The sequence below is a fragment of the Poecilia mexicana genome, unplaced genomic scaffold, assembly GCF_051168715.1.
Source record: "Poecilia mexicana isolate PSO_F unplaced genomic scaffold, ASM5116871v1 scaffold_23, whole genome shotgun sequence".
In the NCBI taxonomy this organism is placed as follows: Eukaryota; Metazoa; Chordata; class Actinopteri; order Cyprinodontiformes; family Poeciliidae; genus Poecilia; species Poecilia mexicana.
The window spans coordinates 3,858,195-3,882,071 of record NW_028263392.1 but is presented as its reverse complement, the minus strand read 5'-3'; the positions used below and the strand labels follow the sequence as shown (position 1 = coordinate 3,882,071).

Here is a 23,877-nt window from a genome sequence, read left to right as displayed (position 1 = left end):
CTTAGAACAGATAAGTGTGTGGATGTGCCAAAACTTTCAGCTGAACAGAAACAAAACTGAAGTTATTATCTTTGGACCTAAAGAGGAGCGAACTAGAATCAATGCACAGCTTCAGTTATTACAACTAAAACCTAGCGATCAGACCGAAACCTGGGAGTAGTGCTGGACTCTGAGCCTTCAGAGCCACATAAAGACACTCACAAAGTTGGCCTTCTATTATCTACAGAACATTTCCAGGATTAGAGGACTTATGTCTCAACAAGATCTAGAGAAACTCATCCATGCGTTTATCTTTAGTCTCATTGATTACTGCATCAGTATCTTCACAGGTCTGCCCAACAAATCAATCCTCCAGCTGCACCTGATTCAGAATGCTGCTGCTCGCATTCTCACTAAAACCAGGAAGATAGAGCACATAACACCAGTTTTAATGTCTCCTCACTGGCTCCCTGTAGCTCAAAGACTAGACTTTAAAATACTGCTGTTAGTTTATAAATCACTGAACGGTTTAGCACCACAACACATTAAAGATCTGCTGTTGTATCAACCTTCCAGACCCCTCAGGTCTTCTGGTTCTGGTTCGACTCTGCATCCCCAGATCCAGAACCAAACGAGGAGAAGCAGCATTCAGCTTCTATGCACTACAAATCTGGAACAAACTTCCAGAAAACTGTAAAACAGCTGAAACACTGACTTCCTTTAAATCTAGACTAAAAACTGTGCTGTTTAGAGTTGTTTTTGAAACCTAATCATGAAACATTAATTAATAATCTGATGTGTGCCTTGGAAAATAAAACTTTTGCTTATTTACTGGGAAGAATGAACTGATAATGAAGGTTTCTGAGCAAGTGCTATACTTATGGGACTGATAACAGAGGTTTCAGTGAAGATGTTTTTTTCTTCTCTTTCCAACCGAAACTCCTTTGAACCAGGTTTGATTTAGAGACATAGGTACCAATTAACCAGAGGTGGGAGAAATTTAGAGAAACTCCCTACAGGAGAGAGATGGGCGGAAGTTAATGGTACATTTAAAGATGCAACAACTCTTGTTTCTGTGGCTTTAGCCAGAATATGTGATTTATATATATATATATTTTTAAAAGAAAACAAAAAAAGAGTAGAGATTGAAAAAACAAGTTTTTTGAGAACAGATAAGCTACATAGATCATTCAGAGAATCAGCAGGAAGAGAAAGGAGAGCAAAAGAAAAAAATGAAAAGTGCTGATTCATTCACAGATCTGGAATTGTGGGTTGGCTTTTGTCAAAATACCAATAATAAGCAGATTTTTTTTAATACCACACTCGGAATTTTAAAGTTGTATTGTCTATGTGCAAATTGTGGCACCACACATACCCAAACTCCTCCACACTTAATCAAACCCTATCAAGTTAATCCAATGCACACACAACAGGGGGAGCCATTGAGACAGCAGAATGCACGGGGTGTCTCCCTCTTGTGGCTATTTCTTGCAATAAATCCATCACAACGTCTCAAATCTGCATTTGTTATTGTATCTATATTTAAAAACATTTTGGTCTTCATCACGTTTTTGCCAAAGTAATTAAGAGCCTCTGTGGAAGGTCTAGAAAGTCACTTGTGGCTCAAAACTGACTGAACTGGAATTCCTTTTATTGCCATTGTGCACCACAAAATTTAAAAATAGCAACTCTCAAAGACAATTCAAATAACTGAATAAAATAATAGAAACTTATATCTCAATAAATATAACAAATATGATAGAAACACAGAACAACTTGGATGATCAAATGAATATATAAAGATCAGGTTTTAGATGGATTAGCTGTGCTGAAGGAATCTACTGCTCTTTGTTAGAATCTGTCTTTTAATCTGTTCGTCCTCGACTTTATTGCCCTCAGGGGCAGGAGTTTGAAGAGGTGGTGGCCGGGGTCTGAGGTGTCCTTGATGATACTGCGGGCTCTCCAAAGACAGTGGGTCCTGTAGATCTCCTCCAGAGATGTAAGAGGGCAGCCATTTAACCTCTGGATGGTGTTTGTGACCCTCTGGAGTCGCTTCCTCTCTGTCGCAATGTAACTGGAGAACCAAAGTGGGATGCCATGGCTGCACACCGACTCCACAGAGCAGTGACGGTGGGGGAGTTGAAAATAGGATGAAAATAAAATAAGATAAACTTCCAGTTGAGCAGAACAGGGTGAGAGCGACAGAAGAAACCATCGACGGACAAAAGCAACCGCTCAAATACTGAGGAGGTTGACGGTGACAGGGGCGCATGGAGGATGGCCATTATCGGAGGTTACGCTCAAAACTATCACTGCACCTGATCCCAACACGAACACAGTACAAACCAACAACCAATCAAACTAATTATTGACCAAAATATGACATATGGAGGTGTTATGTTGGTGCGGATTCACCTTTAAAGTTTGTGGGGTGCGCGCTCACATACAATTGTTTCGAGCTGTGGAAATGGCGTTGTGTGAGCTTCTGTGATCCTGTCCTTCCTCAAGCATCACATAATGGTCTTCAGGATTGAGGTTGTGTTGGTGGTCCCGCTTTGCTCTCTGGGAGTGCGTGTGATCAGGCACTTCCTGACCAAGAACTGGGCGTGGAGTTCTTAACCGAGATCCTGAGGTGTTCTGGTGGATTGTTGTGTGGTTTCCCCCCTCCCTCCCTCCTCCTGCCACACCTGGCCTAATTGTCCGTGGCGCAAGGGGAGGGAGCACAGCCACGCCAACGCCGTCCCTGCTTTTGCTTCATGCCTTTTAAGTTGGGTGTCATTTACCCAACTGATTTATTCTGGCCAGGCTTCAACCGTTTATGGTGAGTCCCCCTATTATTTTTCAGTACGTTTATTTACAGTTTGTATTTTTTTTTTCTTTTTTTTTTGTTTGCATGTAGGTTTAATTTGTCGATTGTTTGCATGACTTGTTTTGTTATTTAGTTTGTTCGTTGCTTTGCTCGTCTTGCTTTTTGTTGTTCATTTGCTTTGCATGATTTTCTTTGTTTGGGTTGCAGTGTTTGTTTTTATTTGTTTTCTGTATTAATTTCTTGTTTAGTTTGGGTTTGAAAACAACTTCATGCTGAAGAGCTGATGTGCAATATGTATTCTGTGAAATTTGTAAACTGTCTCCTTTAAAGTATATATTCTATTATAGGCCTATTTTAAACATTTTGAAAAATAATAACTCATTAATTTTTAAACATTATGATCCACCTCTCTTTGTTGTCCCAACCTGGCATGGCCGTTTTGTAGATATTATAAGCTGAATAGTCCTGGGGCCAAGATCTCAGGTGGCGTTGTTGGTTGTAATATTTTAAAGTTTAATAGTAGACAGCACTATTGCCACATAGAATAATATAGAACAATAATAATATCTATATAATCTCTGAGCACAACCGTCAGATTATACAGCTTCATCTGGCTGTTGGTCAAAGTTGGCCAATAGCCAATTGAACTAATTATTGACCAAACTATATGACATATAGAACAATAATATCTATCTAATCATCACAATATGAATATCACTATTCATAGACTTCAAAACAAAACCAGCACCATCTTTTGATGGCTGTACTTGTGAGTTTCTACCTGGTTAAATCCAAGTTACCGTAAATAAATAAATTAAAAATCTATCTCTATATGGAAACACAATTTTAATGTAATGGAGGTCGTGGTCGTAAGAAACGGGGTCGTTTAAACCACACGTTTTATACTCTGTGCGCGGGCCATCAGAGTTGCACTGTGCCCTTTTTGAGGATTTTCTGACTTAGCAGAGAAGTGTTGTAAACCAACAAACGTAAGTGTGGCAGACTAGGTCACTGTGGTCAGAAGAGTGTACCATGAGATAGTAAAACAAAATATCAACAGACAGAGCTGAACATGACATAAGTTGCAAAAGTATGCCTGAAACCTGAGTAAATACGTTGGCCCAGGAAGTCAAAATGTAGCGTTTGACAAATTAAGTTGCCAAAACATAAGATTGAGTCCTGTTTGTTTCAAGAGTGTAACATACATGTGTTGTGCCATAAGTCTTTTTTCAGAATCAGAGATCCTGAAAAAAGACTTTACGTTTCTTCTGAACACTATTGGAAAACTAAAACTGAAGATTTTTCTGAGTGGCCCTGTCCCAGCAGTAGGATGTGGTGACCCGAAACACTTGACTGCCTTATATAAACAAATGGCTGATAAAAGCATGTGCTGCCAGCACAGTGACCTTCATCGATAACCACGGGATCTGCTCTGAAGGTTTCCACCTTTTCAGACCTGACAGACCCCATCTCAATAAACATGGGATAAAGCAATTCTCTGCAAACTTATTTCATTTCATCAACGGGAGCACCAACATGGCCACAAAACTACCTGTCAAATTTAATCCAAAATTATTTGAAGACATATGTTGGGAAATTATATAGACAATAAATAATTGTTTACTGCAGTCAGTGCATTAAGTCTGCTGTTTTCAGTTATAACTCATCAAATGGCGGCGTGACGGTCGTTGCACAGAACCCATCACCAAGTGCTATAATTTTGCTAGAAAACCAATCAAAACCCAGTAATTTTGCTATCCTTCAGAAATTGCTGTAAAAGTAAAAAATTGTACAATTGTAAGGATCCTGAAGGCAACACTGTGAGGTAGTTCTGAGTGTTTCTGGATGGTAATGCAGCTCATTATTTTGTGTCTTGGTTAGTGATTCTGACGAGTTTGATTCAGGCAACATGTTTTGATCAATACTGAGATGTGAAATTGGCTGTAGATTTAACCCCACTTGGACTGACGGATATTTATGTTGGCATCACATTCAAATTCAAAACCACTGTGCTTTATTTGCAATGAGTGCATCAGTGTGTTTGATTTGGTCTATTATTTACATTTATCATAATTGAAACATCGTTTTAAAAAAAACAAACAAAAAAAAAAACGAACAGAAAGGACTTGAAATTCCAAGCTGACGACTTGCGACTTGACTTTTGCCTGACTTGACCGTCTTTACTTGAGACTTACAACACAGTGACTTGGTCCCACCTCTGCGTAGGATCAAGTCTCCATGGAGAAATATACAGTTACATCTGCAAGACAACTCTGCCATAGAGCCGAACATAAATGGCGTAAAACTCAACTTCCGTCAGGAGTGGTGTTGTTTTGAATTGACAGGAGCCAAGAGGCTTTCTCCGTCTCGTCATTAAACCTTTAATCTTCAATATATCAAAGATTTTACAGATCAGACTCACCAGGTGCCACAGACATACTTAGTCAGCATAAATTCAGATGCAACTAAGACTAGACTCAGACAGAGCTTAGACCAGTGTTTCTCAACCCTGGTCCTCACCGCCCCCCTGTCCTGCATGTTTTAGGTATTTCCCTTCTGCCACACACCTGAATTGTATGTCTGGGTGATTAACAGGCTTCTGCAATATTTGATGGTCATGCAATCATTTGAATCAGCTGTTCTGGAAGAGAGGCACATCTAAAACATGCAGAGCAGGGGGGGGGGCGGTGAGGACCAGGGTTGAGAAACACTGGCTTAGACGAAACTCAGACCAGACTGCCCCACCAAACCTGCGGCGCGTCAAACCTAAATAGCTTAGCAAACAGGTGGATCAAATTACTCATTAATGGACAAAGGAAAACCGGCAGCACACAAACACTTGAAACCTAGAAATAAACCCAAACTAATCGGAGCACACAGAAAAACCCAACATTATGACATCTTCACGTTTATTATGAAATCTACAAAGACAGACAGCGCAGCTATCACTCAACACTAACCATGCAAGAGAAACATGCTTTGCAGCTATCATTAACAAGAACATTAAGAAAGCTCGAGATTTATTTGCAACACTTGACAGGCTCACAAACCCTCCAATGATGTTACAGCCTGACTTTCAATCTATTGCAGCCTGCGACCAGTTTGCCAGCTGTTTTGAAGAGAAAATTTTAGAAATCAGAAGTTTAATCTGCACACCCACACCAAATCCAGTACTAATGCTGTGCCCAAACACAGCAAATGCAGATAAAGAGGACTCAATTTTAACTACTTAATTGTAAAACCTTAGAAGAAATTATAGGTCAATTAAGCTTAGTTTCCTGCTGTATGGATATTCTACCCACACACTTCTTTAAGAAAGTCCTGCCTGTCATTGCTAATGATCTGATCCAAATAGTAACTCATCGCTCTCATCAGGTATTTTCCCTCAGGCTTTGAAAAATGCAGTGATCAAACCACTGATAAAAAAGAACAATCTACAAATCACTACTGTAGAATTACAGGCCGATCTCCAACCTCCCATTTGTTAGGAAAATTATTGAAAAAGCTGTTTAAACAGTTAAATAGCTTCCTAACTATAACCAACCATATATTCAATATTTATATGGTCCCACTGGCTCAGGTTATAACAGGAAATAAGATTAGCTACCATAACTATGCAGATGATACACAGCTCTACATCACGATGTCACCAGGTGATTCTGAACCCATCCAGACACTGAATAGATGCTTAGAACAGATAAATGTGTGGCTGTTCCCAAACTTTCATCCCAACACGAACACAGCCACAACTCGCATAAACCGTACAAACCTCCAAACCCACACTGATACCACATGAACCACAGATCTGATCCACACAAGGACCAACTAACGCGCACAATGCGACACACACAAACTTTGCTTTTTTTATGCTCATTAGTGCAAGAGTGTGATGCACAACACAGATGGCAACTTATACTACATATAATGTATTTGAAAACGGTGCTGCACTTTTCACACTTAGTTTCACTTTACTGTTTGCAAAAATGAAAACAGGAATAGATGTTCCTCTTTTTCTATATCCTCTTAATAACTGAAATATTTCAATCTCCCAAGTAGAAAGTTTGGTCTTTTGGCAATCCCTTTAACATTTTATCACATAGCTACTTTTGAAAGCTGCCAGATGAGTTTGACGCACAAGATACATGTAGAAATTGTCACCTAAGATGTCAAATAACCACACTACATCCTGTTTCTGAAGAGCGAATAATTTCCTATGTTCGTTAAAGTCCTTGCAGTTTACAGACGGCGCTTTGCAGAGAACTGAAGATGTTGCTGTGGGTTGTTCTTCTCCTGGATTTGGGGGTTTCTGCCGTGACGCTGCCGCAAATCACGGATGAGAAATTCATCGCCGAGTGTGTGGAGGAGCACAACAAAGCCCGCTCAGCTGTCAGACCACCTGCAAACGACATGCTGTACATGGTGAGTCCTGCACATCACACTGTGTTTCACTGCCAAGAAAGAAGAACAGACTGGTGGCTTTGCAGGATGTCATTGATTAAAACTGAAATTTGGTTGTAATTAAATGGAAAAAAGTGAGAGAAAAAACATTGTAGTTTGTGGAGATCCAACAAGTGGGTGAAAGTATTCTCATCAACACAGAAGCAGCTGTAGGTGAATACACATTGCCTAAATCAATGAAACCACCAGTTTGGTCACTGTCATTTTTATAACTTCCTGTGTGACACCTAAATGTAACTGAAGTAAAAATAATGTGTTGTTTCATTTTGTTTGCACGTGTGCATGATGTCATGAAGTCGTGGGATGAGGCGTTGGCCATTACAGCCAGAGCGTGGGGGAAACAATGTGTTTTTAAACACAACATTCACCTCAGGGAGGTCGGCCGCATGCACCCCACGTTTACCTCTGTGGGAGAGAATATCTGGACGGGCTATCCGCCGAATATTTTCAGCGTAAAGATTGCCGTTCAAAGCTGGGTGGATGAAGTCCATGATTACAGCTACGAGGAAAACAATTGTACGGCTGTTTGTGGCCACTACACACAGGTATGTGCACAGAGATCGCTCTTCTACAGATAAAACTGTGCTCTGTATGAAAACCACATATTAATTAGTGTCTGACATTAACTCTGAACATTTATCATTTTAGGTCAGTTGGGATTATAGAAATAATTTCTTTTTGCTAACCTAAGACAGGAAAAGGTTTAGTGGTTTTAATGTTAGAAAAAAAAGGTTATGCGTTTTATACTATATGTAAATATGTGGTATCCTTCTTCCTTTCTCAGGTTGTGTGGGCGCGAAGCTACAAGGTTGGCTGTGCTGTTGTGCATTGTCCACACGGTGTCAAAAACTTTAATCAATCTCCGGGTGCCATTTTTGTATGCAACTATGCCCCAGGGTAACTTGATCCCTTTCCCTATAGACTTTACATTTTATACATTACAACATGTGGTACAAACCTGAAGTGGTTTGGTGAAGCAGGAAATGGTTTATCAAATGAATCACCAGCAACCACATTTACTCTATCAGCACAAATATCCAAAAAATATCTTAAAACCTGTAAATACACTAAGGACAGATAGAGGGAAGTTTTGACTCCAAAGGTTTTTGAACCAGACGCTTCCTTTTGCAGTGGAAATATCAGAGGACAGCAGCCTTACGCAACTACTGGAAATCCATGCTCTGGATGCAAAGAAGAATGTGACAACAAACTGTGTCGTAAGTATGACATTTCTATGTTTAAAAGTCATGGTCATAACAATGCTAATATTGGACTAAATTTACCAGAACCACATTTCCGAACCGGGAAGACTTTGCCAAAGCATTTTGTGTTTCTCTGCAGGTAATCCACAACGAGATTCCAGAAAAAGTATGAGACTGTGCAGAAAATCCAGAATCCTATCAAAGTAAAAGTGCCCAGTTGTACTCTACTGTAAATCTAAAAATGGATGCTTTGGTCTCCTAGGTTACAACTGGGCTCCGGACTGGGACATTGATGGACCTAGAAGCAGCGCTGCACCTACCAACACTTTTCTGGATATCCTGATTGTGCGGCCCATCGCCGTCATCTTGACGTGCATTGCTGCATGTGTAGTCCATTATGTTTACCCCAATCTCTTCTGATTCTGAACATTGAAAGCTGCTGGTGGTGGTACAATGGAGTGAGGAATTTTCTTGGAATACTGATGTGACAGCAACTGTATGGCAATAAAAATCACAATCTCAAAGGAATATTTCAAACACCTTGTTCAATCCATGTCAAGAAAAAATGTAGCGTTTGACAAATAAAGTTGCCAAAACATAAGATGGAGTCCTGTTTGTTTCAAGAGTGTAATATACATATGTTGTGCCATAAGTCTTTTTTCAGAATCAGAGATCCTGAAAAAAGACTTTACCTTTCTTCTGAACACTATTGGAAAACTAAAACTGAAGATTTTTCACAAAGAAAATGTTATCTCTTGCCTAAGTAGGATGGGGTGACCCGAAACACTCTCGACTATCTTCTATAAACAACTGGCTGATAAAAGCATGTGCTGCCAGCACCTTCATCGATAGGTAGCTAATGTGCTCCGTGTTAGCTCAGGAAGCCGGTGGATAGTGAGCGGTGTCCGGTGTTCTGTACCTGAACTCAGGGAAGAGAGTTTCTCTCTGTCCCATCATAATGATTAACCGGATCCAGTTCCATTACAGGATGGATGGCGTATTCATAAGGAAAAGGACGGTTTCTTACACCCCTTTCCCACCCTGCTCCCGTATTAGTATTTTTCCATAAATATCCCCTCCTCCCCCCACGGCTCTTACGTTAGTTTTACTCCTGCTTCCTCTGACAGTAGCACTGGACGGAGACATTTCCCAGACTCACAGTGGCATTACCTGTCAAATTTAATCCAAAATTTGACAGGTATGGGTGTATTTGAAGACATGTATGTTGGGAAATTATATAGACAATAAATAATTGTTTACTGCAGTCAGTGCATTAAGTCTGCTGTTTTCAGTTATAACTCTTCAAATGGCGGCGTGATGGTTGTTGCACAGATCCCATCTCCAAGTGCTATAATTTTGCTAGAAAACCAATCAAAACCCAGTAATTTTGCTATCCTTCAGAAATTGCTGTAAAAGTAAAAAATTGTACAATTGTAAGGATCCTGAAGGCAACACTGTGAGGTAGTTCTGAGTGTTTCTGGATGGTAATGCAGCTCATTATTTTGTGTCTTGGTTAGTGATTCTGACGAGTTTGATTCAGGCAACATGTTTTGATCATTGAACATTGTTTTTTTTAAAAAAGAACAATAAAAAACGACTCGAAAGGACTTGAAATTCCAAGCTGACGACTTGCGACTTGACTCGACTTGAGGACAAAGACTTGAGACTTGCAACACAGTGACTTGGTCCCACCTCTGCATAGGATCAAGTCTCCATTGAGAAATGCACAGTTACATCTGCAAGACAACTCTGCTGAAGAGCTGAACATAAATGGTGTAAAACTCAACTTCACGTTTATTATGAAATCTACAAAGACAGACAGCGTAGCTATCACTCAACACTAAACCATGCCAGAGAAACATGCTTTGCAGCTATCATAAACAAAAACATTAACAAAGCTCGAGCTTTATTTGCAACACTTGACAGGCTCACAAACCCTCCAATGATGTTACAGCCTGAATTTCAATCTATTGCAGCCTGCTACCAGTTTGCCAGCTTTTTTGAAGAGAAAATGTTAAAAATCAGAAGTTTAATCTGCACACCCACACCAAATCCAGTACCAATGCTGGGGTTTTTATCTTTTGTGGCTATTTCTTGCAATAAATCCGTCACAATGTCTCAAATCTGCATTTGTTATTGTATCTATATTTAAAAACATTTTGGTCTTCATCACATTTTTGCCAAGGTAATTAAGAGCCTCTGTGGAAGGTCTAGAAAGTCACTTGTGGCTCAAAACTGACTGAACTGGAATTCCTTTTATTGTCATTGTGCACCACAAAATTTAAAAATAGCAACTCTCAAAGACAATTCAAATAACTGAATAAAATAATAGAAACTTATATCTCAATAAATATAACAAATATGGTAGAAACACAGAACAACTTGGATGATCAAATGAATATATAAAGATCAGGTTTTAGATGGATTAGCTGTGCTGAAGGAATCTACTGCTCTTTGTTAGAAACTGTCTTTTAATCTGTTCGTCCTCGACTTTATTGCCCTCAGGGGCAGGAGTTTGAAGAGGTGGTGGCCGGGGTCTGAGGTGTCCTTGATGATACTGCGGGCTCTCCAGAGACAGTGGGTCCTGTAGATCTCCTCCAGAGATGTAAGAGGGCAGCCATTTAACCTCTGGATGGTGTTTGTGACCCTCTGGAGTCGCTTCCTCTCTGTCGCAATGTAACTGGAGAACCAAAGCGGGATGCCATGGCTCCACACCGACTCCACAGAGCAGTGAGAGAAGGACATCAAAAACTCAGTTCTCAGGTTGTTCTTCCTGAGAGTTCTTGGGCAGTACTGTCTCTGACTTCTTCAGGACTCAGGTAGTGTTCCAGGTCAGGTCTTCACTGACGTAGGTACCCAGAAACTTGAAATTTGGCACGCTCTCCCTATTTATAGTGATGGGCTGAATGTCTGGTTTACACATCCTGAAGTCAATCATTTAGTGGAGGTGTTCAAACAATGTTGCTTTTATAAAAAAAAAAAAAAAAAGCCAAACTTGAGCAAGTTCACAATCTATTTCAAGCCATTCTCTTACTGGAGTAAAAGGCTGCTGTTAAAGTTCTGAAAGAGTACAAAGAAAATGAATTTATTTTGAAAGCTTAACTAAAAGTTTTGGAGGAAGAGAAGCTGAAAAAACAAGCATCACAACTAAGAAATCGCTGACAGGGTCTGCTTGACCGATTCAAGAAGCAACACAGACTAACATGTAGAGACTCACTCACCTGACCGAATTACAAGGACATTCAACCCGACTGAATTAAGAAGATGGAAACAAGTGGAAGAATTAAACATGGAACCTTTGTGGATTAAGTACTGAAAATGAAATATTGTTTCTGCTTTGCTGTATGAATACTACCAATTATTTATGCTTGTCAGTGATTCTTGAGAATAGGGACAAAACAGGTCCTATGGATAAAGCACCAAATTTGAATAAAATATACACAAAATGTAATTTTTTCAAATATCTGACTCAACTAACCTGGGTCATGTGAGCACAACAATGTATATTTTCCAGATATTTGCTGATTTTTTATTTTTTATTTTAAACATTGTAGTTGGTGGATGATGCCTGTAAAAGCCCTTGTCCAGGAGCAGAACTCAATACATTATAATAGTTTAAAATAATTAAAGAAATACTAAAATTATATATTGTGACAATTAAGTATAAGTAGTCATATAAATAATTATAGAGGTAACAATAAATTGAATTAAAAATCATTTTTATATATTTTCCAACTCCATTGAAATTTGTCCCTAGTTTTTATCAACACCGTCAGAAATGAAAAGAATGTTACGGAGCCCCTAAGGGGACATGGAGAAAAAAAAAAAGGAAAGAAATCTCGACTTATTATCGCGAGATCCTGACTTATTATCGCGAGATCCCGACTTATTATCTCGAGATCTCGAGATCCCGACTTATTTTCTCGGGATCTCGAGATAATAAGTCGGGATCTCGAGATAATAAGTCGGGATCTCGCGATAATAAGTCGGGATCTCGCGATAATAAGTCGGGATCTCGCGATAATAAGTCGGGATCTCGAGATCTCGACTTAGTTTCTCGGGATCTCGCGATAATAAGTCGGGATTTCTTTCCTTTTTTTTTTTTCTCCATGTCCCCTTAGGGGCTCCGTAGGCATTCACTGAACCCTTCTGTAGTGATAAAAAAAGATTTTCTCCTCCCAAATTCAAGACATTGGGGTGACCCAACTAGAATCTAGTTAAGTCACCCCAAGATCACTAAGTTTTCTTAAAAGGTAGAGTCTCTGAGAACAGTTCTTCAAAATACAGTCAGTGTTTTCAGCAAAGTTGAGCTGAATGTCCAGGAACGACCCAAGGTATTTAAAATTTGCCACAGTTTCAACAGGTTGGCCGTGGAGAGAAACTGGAACCACTTTAAGGTCTTGTTTAGATCACTTAATAACTCTACATCCTTAAGAGAATGAAAAATTAATAATAAATAAAGACTTTGCGGTATTCTGATTTAGTAGTGTAATTATATTAGTTGTGTTACCACCCCCACGCCACTAGAGGCAGTACCAACCCCGAAAAGATGCGACTAAGGAGCAAATTTAGAAGCTATATAATTTGGTAAAAACTGTGAGCTTTGCTGAAGTAATTAAAGGCACAAGTTCAAATCCATGCTGAGAGTGGAACTCCTTCAATCAGTGCTCCTCCGCAGCACTGATTGGCTAAGCAATGTAACGTGATCCTCTGCAGCAAAGCGGGGCGTCATCACGACTTTACACAGTGTCTTTACCTCCGCGGCAGAGGCTCCGTCGAACCCCTGGGGTTCGATCGAACCCAAGAACCACTGATTTAGCGTATATGCAGCTTAACGGCAAACAAAATACAGAAGTTACGGAGCTTATAAAAAGGTATTTTATTAGCTGCCCCCTTTATAGCGGCACAAAGTATGTTTATTGACGTATGTTTGAAATACTGATTTAAACTGTGCTTTTGTTGTTGCATTCCAAAACTAGGAGTTATTTTAGGTTAAACGATATAATATTGGCTGTAAACATCAATATTTTTTTTCAACTAAACGGGTTTATTGCCATTAAAGCTAATTATTCATCAGGTTTAACTTTCATGGCTCCCAACGGAAATTAGACAGTGGGGGAGTTGAAAATAGGATGAAAATAAAATAAGATAAACTTCCAGTTGAGCAGAACAGGGTGAGAGCGACAGAAGAAACCATCGACGGACAAAAGCAACCGCTCAAATACTGAGGAGGTTGACGCTGATTACTGACAGGGGCGCGTGCAGGATGGCCATTATCGGAGGTTACGCTCAAAACGATCACTGCACCTGATCCCAACACGAACACAGCCACAACTACAACTCGCATAAACCGTACAAACCTCCAAACCCACACTGATACCACATGAACGCGATGCGCGTGGAACAGAAACCACAGATCTGATCCACACAAGGACCAACTAACGCGCACAATGCGACACACACAAACTTTGCTTTTTTTTATGCTTATTAGTGCAAGAGTGTGATGCACAACACAGATGGCAACTTATACTACATATAATGTATTTGAAAACGGTGCTGCACTTTTCACACTTAGTTTCACTTTACTGTTTGCAGAAATGAAAACAGGAATAGATGTTCCTCTTTCTATATCCGCTTAATAGCTGAAGTATTTCAAACTCCCAAGTAGAAAGTTTGGTCTTTTGGCAATCCCTTTAACATTTTATCACATAGCTACTTTTGAAAGCTGCCAGATGAGTTTGACGCACAAGATACATGTAGAAATTGTCCACTAACATTTCAAATAACCACACTACATCCTGTTTCTGAAGAGGAAATCATTTCCTGTGTTCGTTAAACTCCTTGCAGTTTACAGACGGCACTTTGCAGAGAACTGAAGATGTTGCTGTGGGTTGTTCTTGTCCTGGATTTGGGGGTTTCTGCCGTGACGCTGCCGCAAATCACGGATGAGAAATTCATCGCCGAGTGTGTGGAGGAGCACAACAAAGCCCGCTCAGCTGTCAGACCACCTGCAAACGACATGCTGTACATGGTGAGTCCTGGACATCACACTGTGTTTCACTGCCAAGAAAGAAGAACAGACTGGTGGCTTTGCAGGATGTCATTGATTAAAACTGAAATTTGGTTGTAATTAAATGGAAAAAAATGAGAGAAAAAACATTTCAGTTTGTGGAGATCCAACAAGTGGGTGAAAGTATTCTCATCAACACAGAAGCAGCTGTAGGTGAATACACATTGCCTAAATCAATGAAACCACCAGTTTGGTCACTGTCATTTTTATAACTTCCTGTGTGACACCTAAATGTAATTGAAGTAAAAATAATGTGTTGTTTCATTTTGTTTGCACGTGTGCATGATGTCATGAAGTCGTGGGATGAGGCGTTGGCCATTACCGCCAGAGCGTGGGGGAAACAATGTGATTTTAAACACAACGTCCACCTCAGGGAGGTCGGCCGCATGCACCCCACGTTTACCTCTGTGGGAGAGAATATCTGGACGGGCTATCCGCCGAATATGTTCAGCGTAAAACGTGCCGTTCAAAGCTGGGTGGATGAAGTCCATGATTACAGCTACAAGGAAAACAATTGTACGGCTGTTTGTGGCCACTACACACAGGTATGTGCACAGAGATCGCTCTTCTACAGATAAAACTGTGCTCTGTATGAAAACCACATATTAATTAGTGTCTGACATTAACTCTGAACATTTATCATTTTAGGTCAGTTGGGATTATAGAAATAATTTCTTTTTGCTAACCTAAGACAGGAAAAGTTTCATCGGTTTTAATGTTAGAAAAAAAAGGTTATGCGTTTTATACTATATGTAAATATGTGGTATCCTTCTTCCTTTCTCAGGTTGTGTGGGCACGAAGCTACAAGGTTGGCTGTGCTGTTGTGCATTGTCCACACGGTGTCAAAAACTTTGATCAATCTCCGGGTGCCATTTTTGTATGCAACTACGCCCCAGGGTAACTTGATCCCTTTCCCTATAGACTTTACATTTTATACATTACAACATGTGGTACAAACCTGAAGTGGTTTGGTGAAGCAGGAAATGGTTTATCAAATGAATCAGCAGCAACCACATTTACTCTATCAGCACAAATATCCAAAAAATATCTTAAAACCTGTAAATACACTAGAGGGAAGTTTTGACTCCAAAGGTTTTTGAACCAGACGCTTCCTTTTGCAGTGGAAATATCAGAGGACAGCAGCCTTACGCAACTACTGGAAATCCATGCTCTGGATGCAAAGAAGAATGTGACAACAAACTGTGTCGTAAGTATGATATTTCTATGTTTAAAAGTCATGGCTATAACAATGTCAATATTGGACTAAATTTACTGGAACCACATTTCCGAACCGGGAAGACTTTGCTAAACCATTTGTGTTTCGCTGCAGGTAATCCACAACGAGATTCCAGAAAAAGTATGTGACTGTGCAGAAAATCCAGAATCCTATCAAAGTAAAAGTGCCCAGTTGTCCTCTACTGTAAATCTAAAAATGGATGCTTTGGTCTCCTAGGTTACAACTGGGCTCCGGACTGGGACACTGATGGACCTAGAAGCAGCGTTGCACCTACCAACACTTTTCTGGATATCCTGATCGTGCGGCCCATCGCCGTCATCTTGACGTGCATTGCTGCATACGTAGTCCATTACGTTTACCCCAATCTCTTCTGCTATGAGTAGTGTTTTTGGTCTGATGGGAGACCCAGATGGATGGCGTCCCACAATGATCTCCAAATGTACTAGTGGAGTATGCAAACGATATTGCCAAGCAACACAATTTTAGAGCACATCTCCATTATCTCAACAACAAAATGCTACCACAACCTTATATTTGTGATTGTTCTGACAACAATCAGTACGGATTTTGTCCGTACGCTTGTACGGACAAAATCTACCATATAATAGCACTTCCAAGTCTTTATTGACCTAAACCTGAATCCCCTTTAACTACCAGTGCTGCTACATTCAGATGTGACAATCAGTTTGGTTCTGAACATTAAAAGCTGCTGGTGGTGGTACAATGGAGTGAGGAATTTTCTTGGAATACTGATGTGATAGCAACTGTATGGCAATAAAAATCACAATCTCAAAGGAATATTTCAAACACCTTGTTCAATCCATGTCAAGAAAAAAAGACAATGTAATTCTGAATGCCAAAGGGCATCCCACTGGGTAAGAGCTTGCCCTAGACCAGTGGTCAAGTCCCAGAGTCCTGCAACTTTTCTTCTTTGAGAGTGGTTAGACTGGGGAGTAGGTAATGAAAGTAGGGGAAGACATTGGCTCAGGCAGTCTTTGAGGGTGGGGTTAGGGTTAGGTCATCAGGCCGGGACTCGAACCCGTGACGTCCGCTTCGAGGACTAAGGTCTCCATACGTAGGTTGTGCTTTGCCCACAGCAAAAGCACAACCTGCAACTTTAAGATGTATCCCTTGAATTAAATAATGAAATTGTTTCACAATCATGCAGTCTAGCGCTACATTAGCTAATGAGCTAATGCTGGAGCCAGGTGTGCTGAAGCAGAGATATCCAAAAGTTGCAGGACATGGACTCTTGACGACTATCCATCACCTTCTGGTGAAAATAATAGTGTAATGTGTAGTGTAACATGAATGACGAATAACTATTTAACAGTATTCACATCATAAAATCAACAAACTTTAATTTTACATTTTTGAGTGACAAGCAAAAACTGTTAAAAACTGTTGAAATAGACAGGAAATGAAGACACCTTACAGAGATAAGAGAAACTTACAAAAGGTCATGTTGATAACCTGGTTTTGGGAGAAGTTAATAGTGTATTTAAAGATGCAACAACTCTTGTTTCTGAGGCTTTTCACCAAAATATTATCTGACTTGCATATATATAAATAAAAGCAGAGATTGAAAAACAAGTGGCATTTTTTGAGAACGGAGGTCATTCAGACAGACGGGGGTGTTTTATTCTCAGCAGGAAGAGAAAAGCAAAGGGATCTCAAAGATTAAGGTTAGAGTATCAGATTGTAGTTGTGGTAACAAAAACTATGAAGATTACTTTGTAAAAGTTCAAAGAGCAAACTTGCCATTTTTACATTTCCCGTCTACTTAACATCTTTTAATACAAAAACACGATGGACCGCCTCGGCTCCCCGACCACGGGGCTTAGCGAGTTTTCTGGGGGAAACCTATAGTGCTGATTCATTCACAGATCTGGAATTGTAAGTTGACTTCTGTCAAAATTACTACTAACAAGCAGATATTTTACACTACACTCAGAATTTTAAAGTTGTACTATCTATGTGCAAATTGTGGCAACACACACACACAAACTCCTCCACATTCAAGTAATTCGAGTAAATGTGCATCCACAGATTTCTTCAAGAGACCATGACATTAACCACAAATTCACTGAAGCAACAACAGAAATATTGTGTGCATCAGACCTAACACCAAATGAGCATAATTTTTTGATGGAGGACTATGAAAAACATTGAAGAACATCACACAGAGAAAATTGATACAAAGGCAAATAACAGAGTGAATGCGTAATTAGCCTAAAATATACATTTGACAAACTCTTAACTAAAGGACGTCCTAATCATATCATTCAAAGATTTCCCTGTCATTTGCTCAAATTAACAACTTTAAACTTAAAAATGAACAGTTGAAGCCATTATTGTAGCCTGTGAATCTGACAAAGAATTAATTCATATTTCTTCTTTGTTACACATCTTAATACATTTTCATATAAGGTTGACAAGTCCACAACGCAAAATTCCGAGGTAGATTTTTCGTGAGCGGCTTCACAAAGTGAAACAGGAACCTCGCGAATCACAGGGTCGCGTGTTCGCGTCCCACCGTCGACATCGTGACATAAACAATTCCAAACCTATGAACTAAAATAATATACTAAAGTGCAATCCAAGCATCCTCCACTCACTAACCCGTGAAAATTTAGGTCCTTTTGCATCGCTTTTGCGTAAGGGGGGGGGGATCAAATATTGGGCGGTTTGCTTTGCGCAGGAAGGTATCTATCCATCTCGCCTTAAGATTATATGTTTAACTTCCTGCTTGAGTAGGGATGCTTTTGTTTTGAAATGACAACTTCCTGTTTAACGGTTAGCGTAAATTCAGCTTAACGGCAGACAAAATACAGAAGTAACGGAGCTTATAAGAAGGTATTTTATTACCTGCCCTCTTTGTAGCGGCAGAAGGTATGTTTATTGACGTAAATAAGTGTATGTTTGAAAAAGTGTGTGATTTAAACTGTGCTTTTGTTGTTATATTCTAAAACTAGGAGTTTTTTAGATTAAACGATATATTTGCCGGTAAAATTATTATTTTTTTTTAGCTAAGCGGGTTTATTGCCATTAAAGCTAATTGCTCATCAGGTTTAACTCTCATGGGTCCAAACGGAAATTTGACGATGGGGGAGTTGAAAATAGGATGAAAATAAAATATAAACTTCCAATTGAGCCATGATCAGAACAGGGTGAGAGCGACAGAAGAAACCATTGACGGACAAAAGCAACCGCTCAAATACTTACGAGGTTCACATGCCGTGGACACACGGGCGCGTGCAGGATGGCCATTATCGGCGGTTACGCTCAAAACTATCGCTGCACCGGATCAAAACACGCATAAACCGCACAAGCCTAACCTGCACATGAACGCGATGGGCATGGCACAGAAACCACCGATATGATCCAACAAGGCGACACACACACAAAACTCATGCCCGCATAACTTTTTGTCTTTTTATTAAATTATAAAGACAGGAAAGCAACGTCTACTTGTGCGATGAGGAGGACGCTGATTCCCGGGTTTATGTGGTTTATTTGAGACTTCCCGAGGAGGATGTGAAGCGACTTCATTTATACTCTGACAAACGTTACGACCAGATTTAACTGTTTAACTCTCCCAGTGTGGCGTGACGCTGAGGAAGAGCGCGGCGGCAGACGATGTCGCGGCCTGTCAGTGGAGAATCGATGGTGTCCCGTCAGCGGCTCATTTCTAGAAACTACCAAAGATGATGATGATAATAATAATAATAATAATAATAATAGAAAGCTTGTAAAAGCGTACATATGCAGGATTAAAAAAAATCAGTTGGGGTCAATGCGACCCATCTTAGAAATACATCAAGGTTAAAAGTCCGGTTATTCGATTTAGCCACATTTAGCTCACACAAAGAACAAATGCCAAGGCGCCAAATAAACAAAACTGATCAATAACATTCAGGCTTAGAATGATTGCCTACATGTGCCCACCCACAAAGACGCATGTACTGAAAATAAAAAGCACAATACCTACCATTTGGGGGGCGGGGGGGGGTTCACTCAGAGAAAAATCTCAAGGTACATACTGCCGTAAAGCTGCACGCGCCCGTGATTACTGACATAGAAACCAGGTAAGCTTAATCAGTCGAATACGAATCAGCTGGGAGAGAATGCAGGGCAGAAAAAGTGGGGGGAAATGATTAATAAACACAGAAAACAAAAATATCAACAAAGCAAAAAATAAAAGGCCCACCACGGGGATATGTCTATGGTAAGACCCAAACAACAATAATGAACAACAAACACCCATGGGTCATGACATTAAGGCATTGCAATATTAGCATATGTAAATGTCATCATTTCACTAAAGTAATGAAATATATTTCCCTTGTTAAATTAAATTTAGATAGAAAAAAATTACCTTAACCAAACTTCAATGACAAGTGCTTAATCTGTTGCGCTGCACACATGCACAAAACCATTCAGGTAATAAGAGTAAAATAATATGTTGGATTTTATTCATAATGTTGTTTGTATGTTGAGACCTCAAAGGGCTGCAAAGACTGAAAAATAAAACAAGCATAAATGAATAAAAGAGGTTAAAAATAGTCATCTAAGGACCAAAGATTTTGTAAAAAGAAATGTCTTAAGCGTCTTCTTGAACTCTTAAGACTTAAGCATAAAGCGTCAGCACAGAACGCCCTAAATCCCCATAGTCCTGAGTTTGATTTTGGGTATGTGGAGAAAGTTGAGCGAATTGTGTTTTGTGGATTAAGCAGTTGTTTGACATAGGTTGGGGCAATTTGCATAAATGCACTGGTGTGTGAGGATTAAAATCTTGTATAAAATAGTGGTGGAAACAGGAAGCCAGTGGAGAGAGAGAGAGGAGGATGGAAGTAATGTAGTCATGAAAGTGCACTCTCACTAGGATCCCAACTGCAGAGTTGTGGATGTGCTGGAGCCTTTGCAGGCTCTAGCTAGGAATTCTAACAAAGGCATAGACCAGTTTTCGTTGTCTGAGAGGGAGAGAATGGGACAGATTTTGGAAATGTTTCATAGGTGATATGAGGAGGTCTTTCAGAAATTATGAAGGTTGACAACCTGGCCAAGGGGAAGAAAGTAAAGGATAAAGAGTATAGGACTAAGGACTGACCCCTGAGGACCACTGCATGTGACTGTCGATTTGATGTGAAGTGACCCAGGGAGATGAATTCTGTCCAGTTGTGAGGTAAAACTGGAACCAACAGAGGGCACTGTCAGTGCATCCAGTGTTGAAGTGAAGCCTCTCGTAAATAATGACACTTTTAATGCAAAGTTGCTCTAAAAGTTGGATTGAAAGTCCATTAAAAGTGCCAACGTTGCATTAAATTGTCATTATTTACAAAATCATGCAAAGTTGGCACTTTTAATGGACTTTTAATGCAACTTTGCATTAAAAGTGTCATTGTTTACCGAATGACACTTCATGACAACAGTCATAGACATTCATAAGGACTCGTTCATGTTCATGACAGGTGTTATGTCAGTCTTACGCACACCCCCTCAAATAAAGTGTTACCAAAATAAACTACTCTACATCCTGTCTTTGAGGATCATTTCCTGTGTTCGTTAAACTCTTTGCAGTTTACAGACGGCACTTTGCAGAGAACTGAAGATGTTGCTGTGGGTTGTTGTTCTCCTGGATTTGGGGGTTTCTGCCGTGACGCTGCCTCAAATCACGGATGAGAAATTCATCGCCGAGTGTGTGGAGGAGCACAACAAAGCCCGCTCAGCTGTCAGACCACCTGCAAACGACATGCTGTACATGGTGAGTCCTGCACATCACACTGTGTTTCACTGCCAAGAAAGAAGAACAGACTGGTGGCTTTGCAGGATGTCATTGATTAAAACTGAAATTTGGTTGTAATTAACCAAATTACAACCAATTGTAAAAAACAATTGGTTAGAGAGAAAAAACATTGTAGTTTGTGGAGATCCAACAAGTGGGTGAAAGTATTCTCATCAACACAGAAGCAGCTGTAAGTGAATACACATTGCCTAAATCAATGAAACCACCAGTTTGGTTTCTAAGCATAACTTTGAATTAGTTCTGTCATCTGGTCATTTTTATAACTTCCTGTTAAAAGTAACTGAAGTAAAAAAAATAATGCTTTGTTTTATTTTGTTTGCGCGTGTGCATGATGTCATGAAGTCGTGGGATGAGGCGTTGGCCATTACCGCCAGAGCGTGGGGGAAACATTGTAATGACCGACACAATGTCCACCTCAGGGAGGCTCATTACATGCACCCCACATTTGCCTCCGTGGGAGAGAACATCTGGACGGGCCCGCTGGATAAGTTCAGCGTAAAGAGTGCCATTCAAAAGTGGGTGGATGAAGCCAAGCATTACACCTACAAGGGAGACAGATGCACAGCTGTCTGTAGCCACTATAGACAGGTATGTGCACAGAAATCGCTCTTCTACAGATAAAACTCTGCTCTGTATGAAAACCACATACCCTTATTTAATTAGTGTCTGACATTAACACTGAACACTTCCTGTTTTAGGTCAGTTGGGATTATAGAAATAATTTCTATTTGGTAAACAGGAGAACAGTGACAATTGTACATACATAACATTTACATATATTAGGATTAATATGCCTTGAAACAATTTATGATGAGATAACTTGAAAGTCTCCTGACCGTTGCTAAATCTGAAGGGAAAAGGTTGAAACTTGCAGTCTGCAAACACCACCTCAAGCGTAAACTTGTGGGTTCGAAGGACTTTGAATGTTGCTGCCAGACGAGGATGCCACTGTGTGTCTGAGGTGTATGAGCACACATTCCAGGTGCAAACTATTGGGATGTGGACAGGCTGTAAACATTTGACTTTGAAGAAAAGCAAGAAATTTAAAAATGCCCCCTTCTGGAGCTCAGGATAGCTTGAATTATTGCTTTCCAATCTAACTTGAGACAGGAAAAGTGTTGGTTTTAACGTCAGACAGAAAAAAAAATAAGGTTATGTGTTTTATACTATGTATGTAAATATGTGGTATCCTTCCTTTCTCAGGTTGTGTGGGCACAAAGCTACAAGGTTGGCTGCGCTGTTGTGTACTGTCCACATGGTATCAAAAACTTTGACGGTCTTCAGGGTGCCATTTTTGTATGCAACTACGCCCCAGGGTAATTTACTCTATCAGTACAACCAACCAAGCAATGTCTTAAAACCTGTAAATACACTAAGGACTGATGGCAAACAGAGGGAAGTTTTGACTCCAAAGGTTTTTCAACCAGATGCTTCCTTTTGCAGTGGAGATATCGATGGAATTCATCCTTATGGAACTACTGGAAATCCATGCTCTGGCTGCAAAGGCGAATGTGACAACAAACTGTGTCGTAAGTATGACATTTCTATGTTTAAAAGTCATGGTCATAACAATGCTAATATTGGACTAAATTTACCGGAACCACATTTCCGAACCAGGAAGACTTTGCTAAAGCATTTTGTGTTTCGCTGCAGGTAATCTACAACGAGATTCCAGAAAAAGTATGTGACTGTGCAGAAAATCCAGAATCCTATCAAAGTAAAAGTGCCCAGTTGTACTCTACTGTAAATCTAAAAATGGATGCTTTGGTCTCCTAGATTACAACTGGGCTCCAGGCTGGGACACGGATGGACCTAGAAGTAGCGTTGCACCTACCAACACTTTTCTGGATATCCTGATTGTGCGGCCCATCGCCGTCATCTTGACGTGCATTGCTGCATACGTAGTCCATTACGTTTACCCCAATCTCTTCTGCTATGAGTAGTGTTTTTGGTCTGATGGGAGACCCAGATGGATGGCGTCCCACAATGATCTCCAAATATACTAGTGGAGTATGCAAACGATATTGCCAAGCAACACAATTTTAGAGCACATCTCCATTATCTCAACAACAAAATGCTACCACAACCTTATATTTGTGATTGTTCTGAGGATGACGCTTGTACGGACAAAATCTACCATACAATATCACTTCCAAGTCTTTATTGAACTAAACCTGAATCCCCTTTAACTACCAGTGCTGCTACATTTAGATGTGACAATCAGTTTGGTTCTGAACATTAAAAGCTGCTGGTGATGGTACAATGGAGTGAGGAATTTTCTTGGAATACTGACATATGTATGGCAATAAGAATCAA

The 23,877-nt window shown here is 40.0% G+C and overlaps 3 protein-coding genes across 4 annotated transcripts; all 3 read left to right on the top strand.

Annotated features, from left to right (window-relative positions):
- Window positions 1-1,927: 1,927 nt before the first annotated feature.
- LOC148152475 (GLIPR1-like protein 1) lies at window positions 1,928-9,049 on the top strand. 2 transcript variants are annotated; one of them, XM_088003417.1, is made up of 7 exons: window positions 1,928-2,800; window positions 7,024-7,207; window positions 7,543-7,791; window positions 8,031-8,143; window positions 8,378-8,463; window positions 8,588-8,614; window positions 8,711-9,049. In XM_088003417.1, exons 1-7 carry the CDS (start codon window positions 2,736-2,738, stop codon window positions 8,866-8,868), a joined length of 882 nt encoding a protein of 293 aa, XP_087859543.1. In that variant the 5' UTR covers window positions 1,928-2,735; the 3' UTR covers window positions 8,869-9,049. The 2 variants fall into 2 exon arrangements, with proteins under 2 accessions (XP_087859543.1, XP_087859542.1); XM_088003416.1 differs by having other exon boundaries at window positions 7,015-7,207.
- Window positions 9,050-14,089: 5,040 nt separating this feature from the next.
- Window positions 14,090-16,553, top strand: glipr1a (GLI pathogenesis-related 1a). The gene is made up of 6 exons (XM_088003403.1): window positions 14,090-14,479; window positions 14,815-15,063; window positions 15,303-15,415; window positions 15,640-15,725; window positions 15,849-15,875; window positions 15,972-16,553. The coding sequence occupies exons 1-6, from the start codon at window positions 14,327-14,329 to the stop codon at window positions 16,136-16,138; spliced, it is 795 nt and encodes a 264-aa protein (XP_087859529.1). The 5' UTR covers window positions 14,090-14,326; the 3' UTR covers window positions 16,139-16,553.
- Window positions 16,554-21,316: 4,763 nt separating this feature from the next.
- On the top strand, window positions 21,317-23,824 carry LOC148152474 (GLIPR1-like protein 1). Its single transcript, XM_088003222.1, has 6 exons — window positions 21,317-21,519; window positions 21,904-22,149; window positions 22,765-22,877; window positions 23,005-23,090; window positions 23,215-23,241; window positions 23,338-23,824. The coding sequence occupies exons 1-6, from the start codon at window positions 21,367-21,369 to the stop codon at window positions 23,502-23,504; spliced, it is 792 nt and encodes a 263-aa protein (XP_087859348.1). The 5' UTR covers window positions 21,317-21,366; the 3' UTR covers window positions 23,505-23,824.
- Window positions 23,825-23,877: the final 53 nt, after the last annotated feature.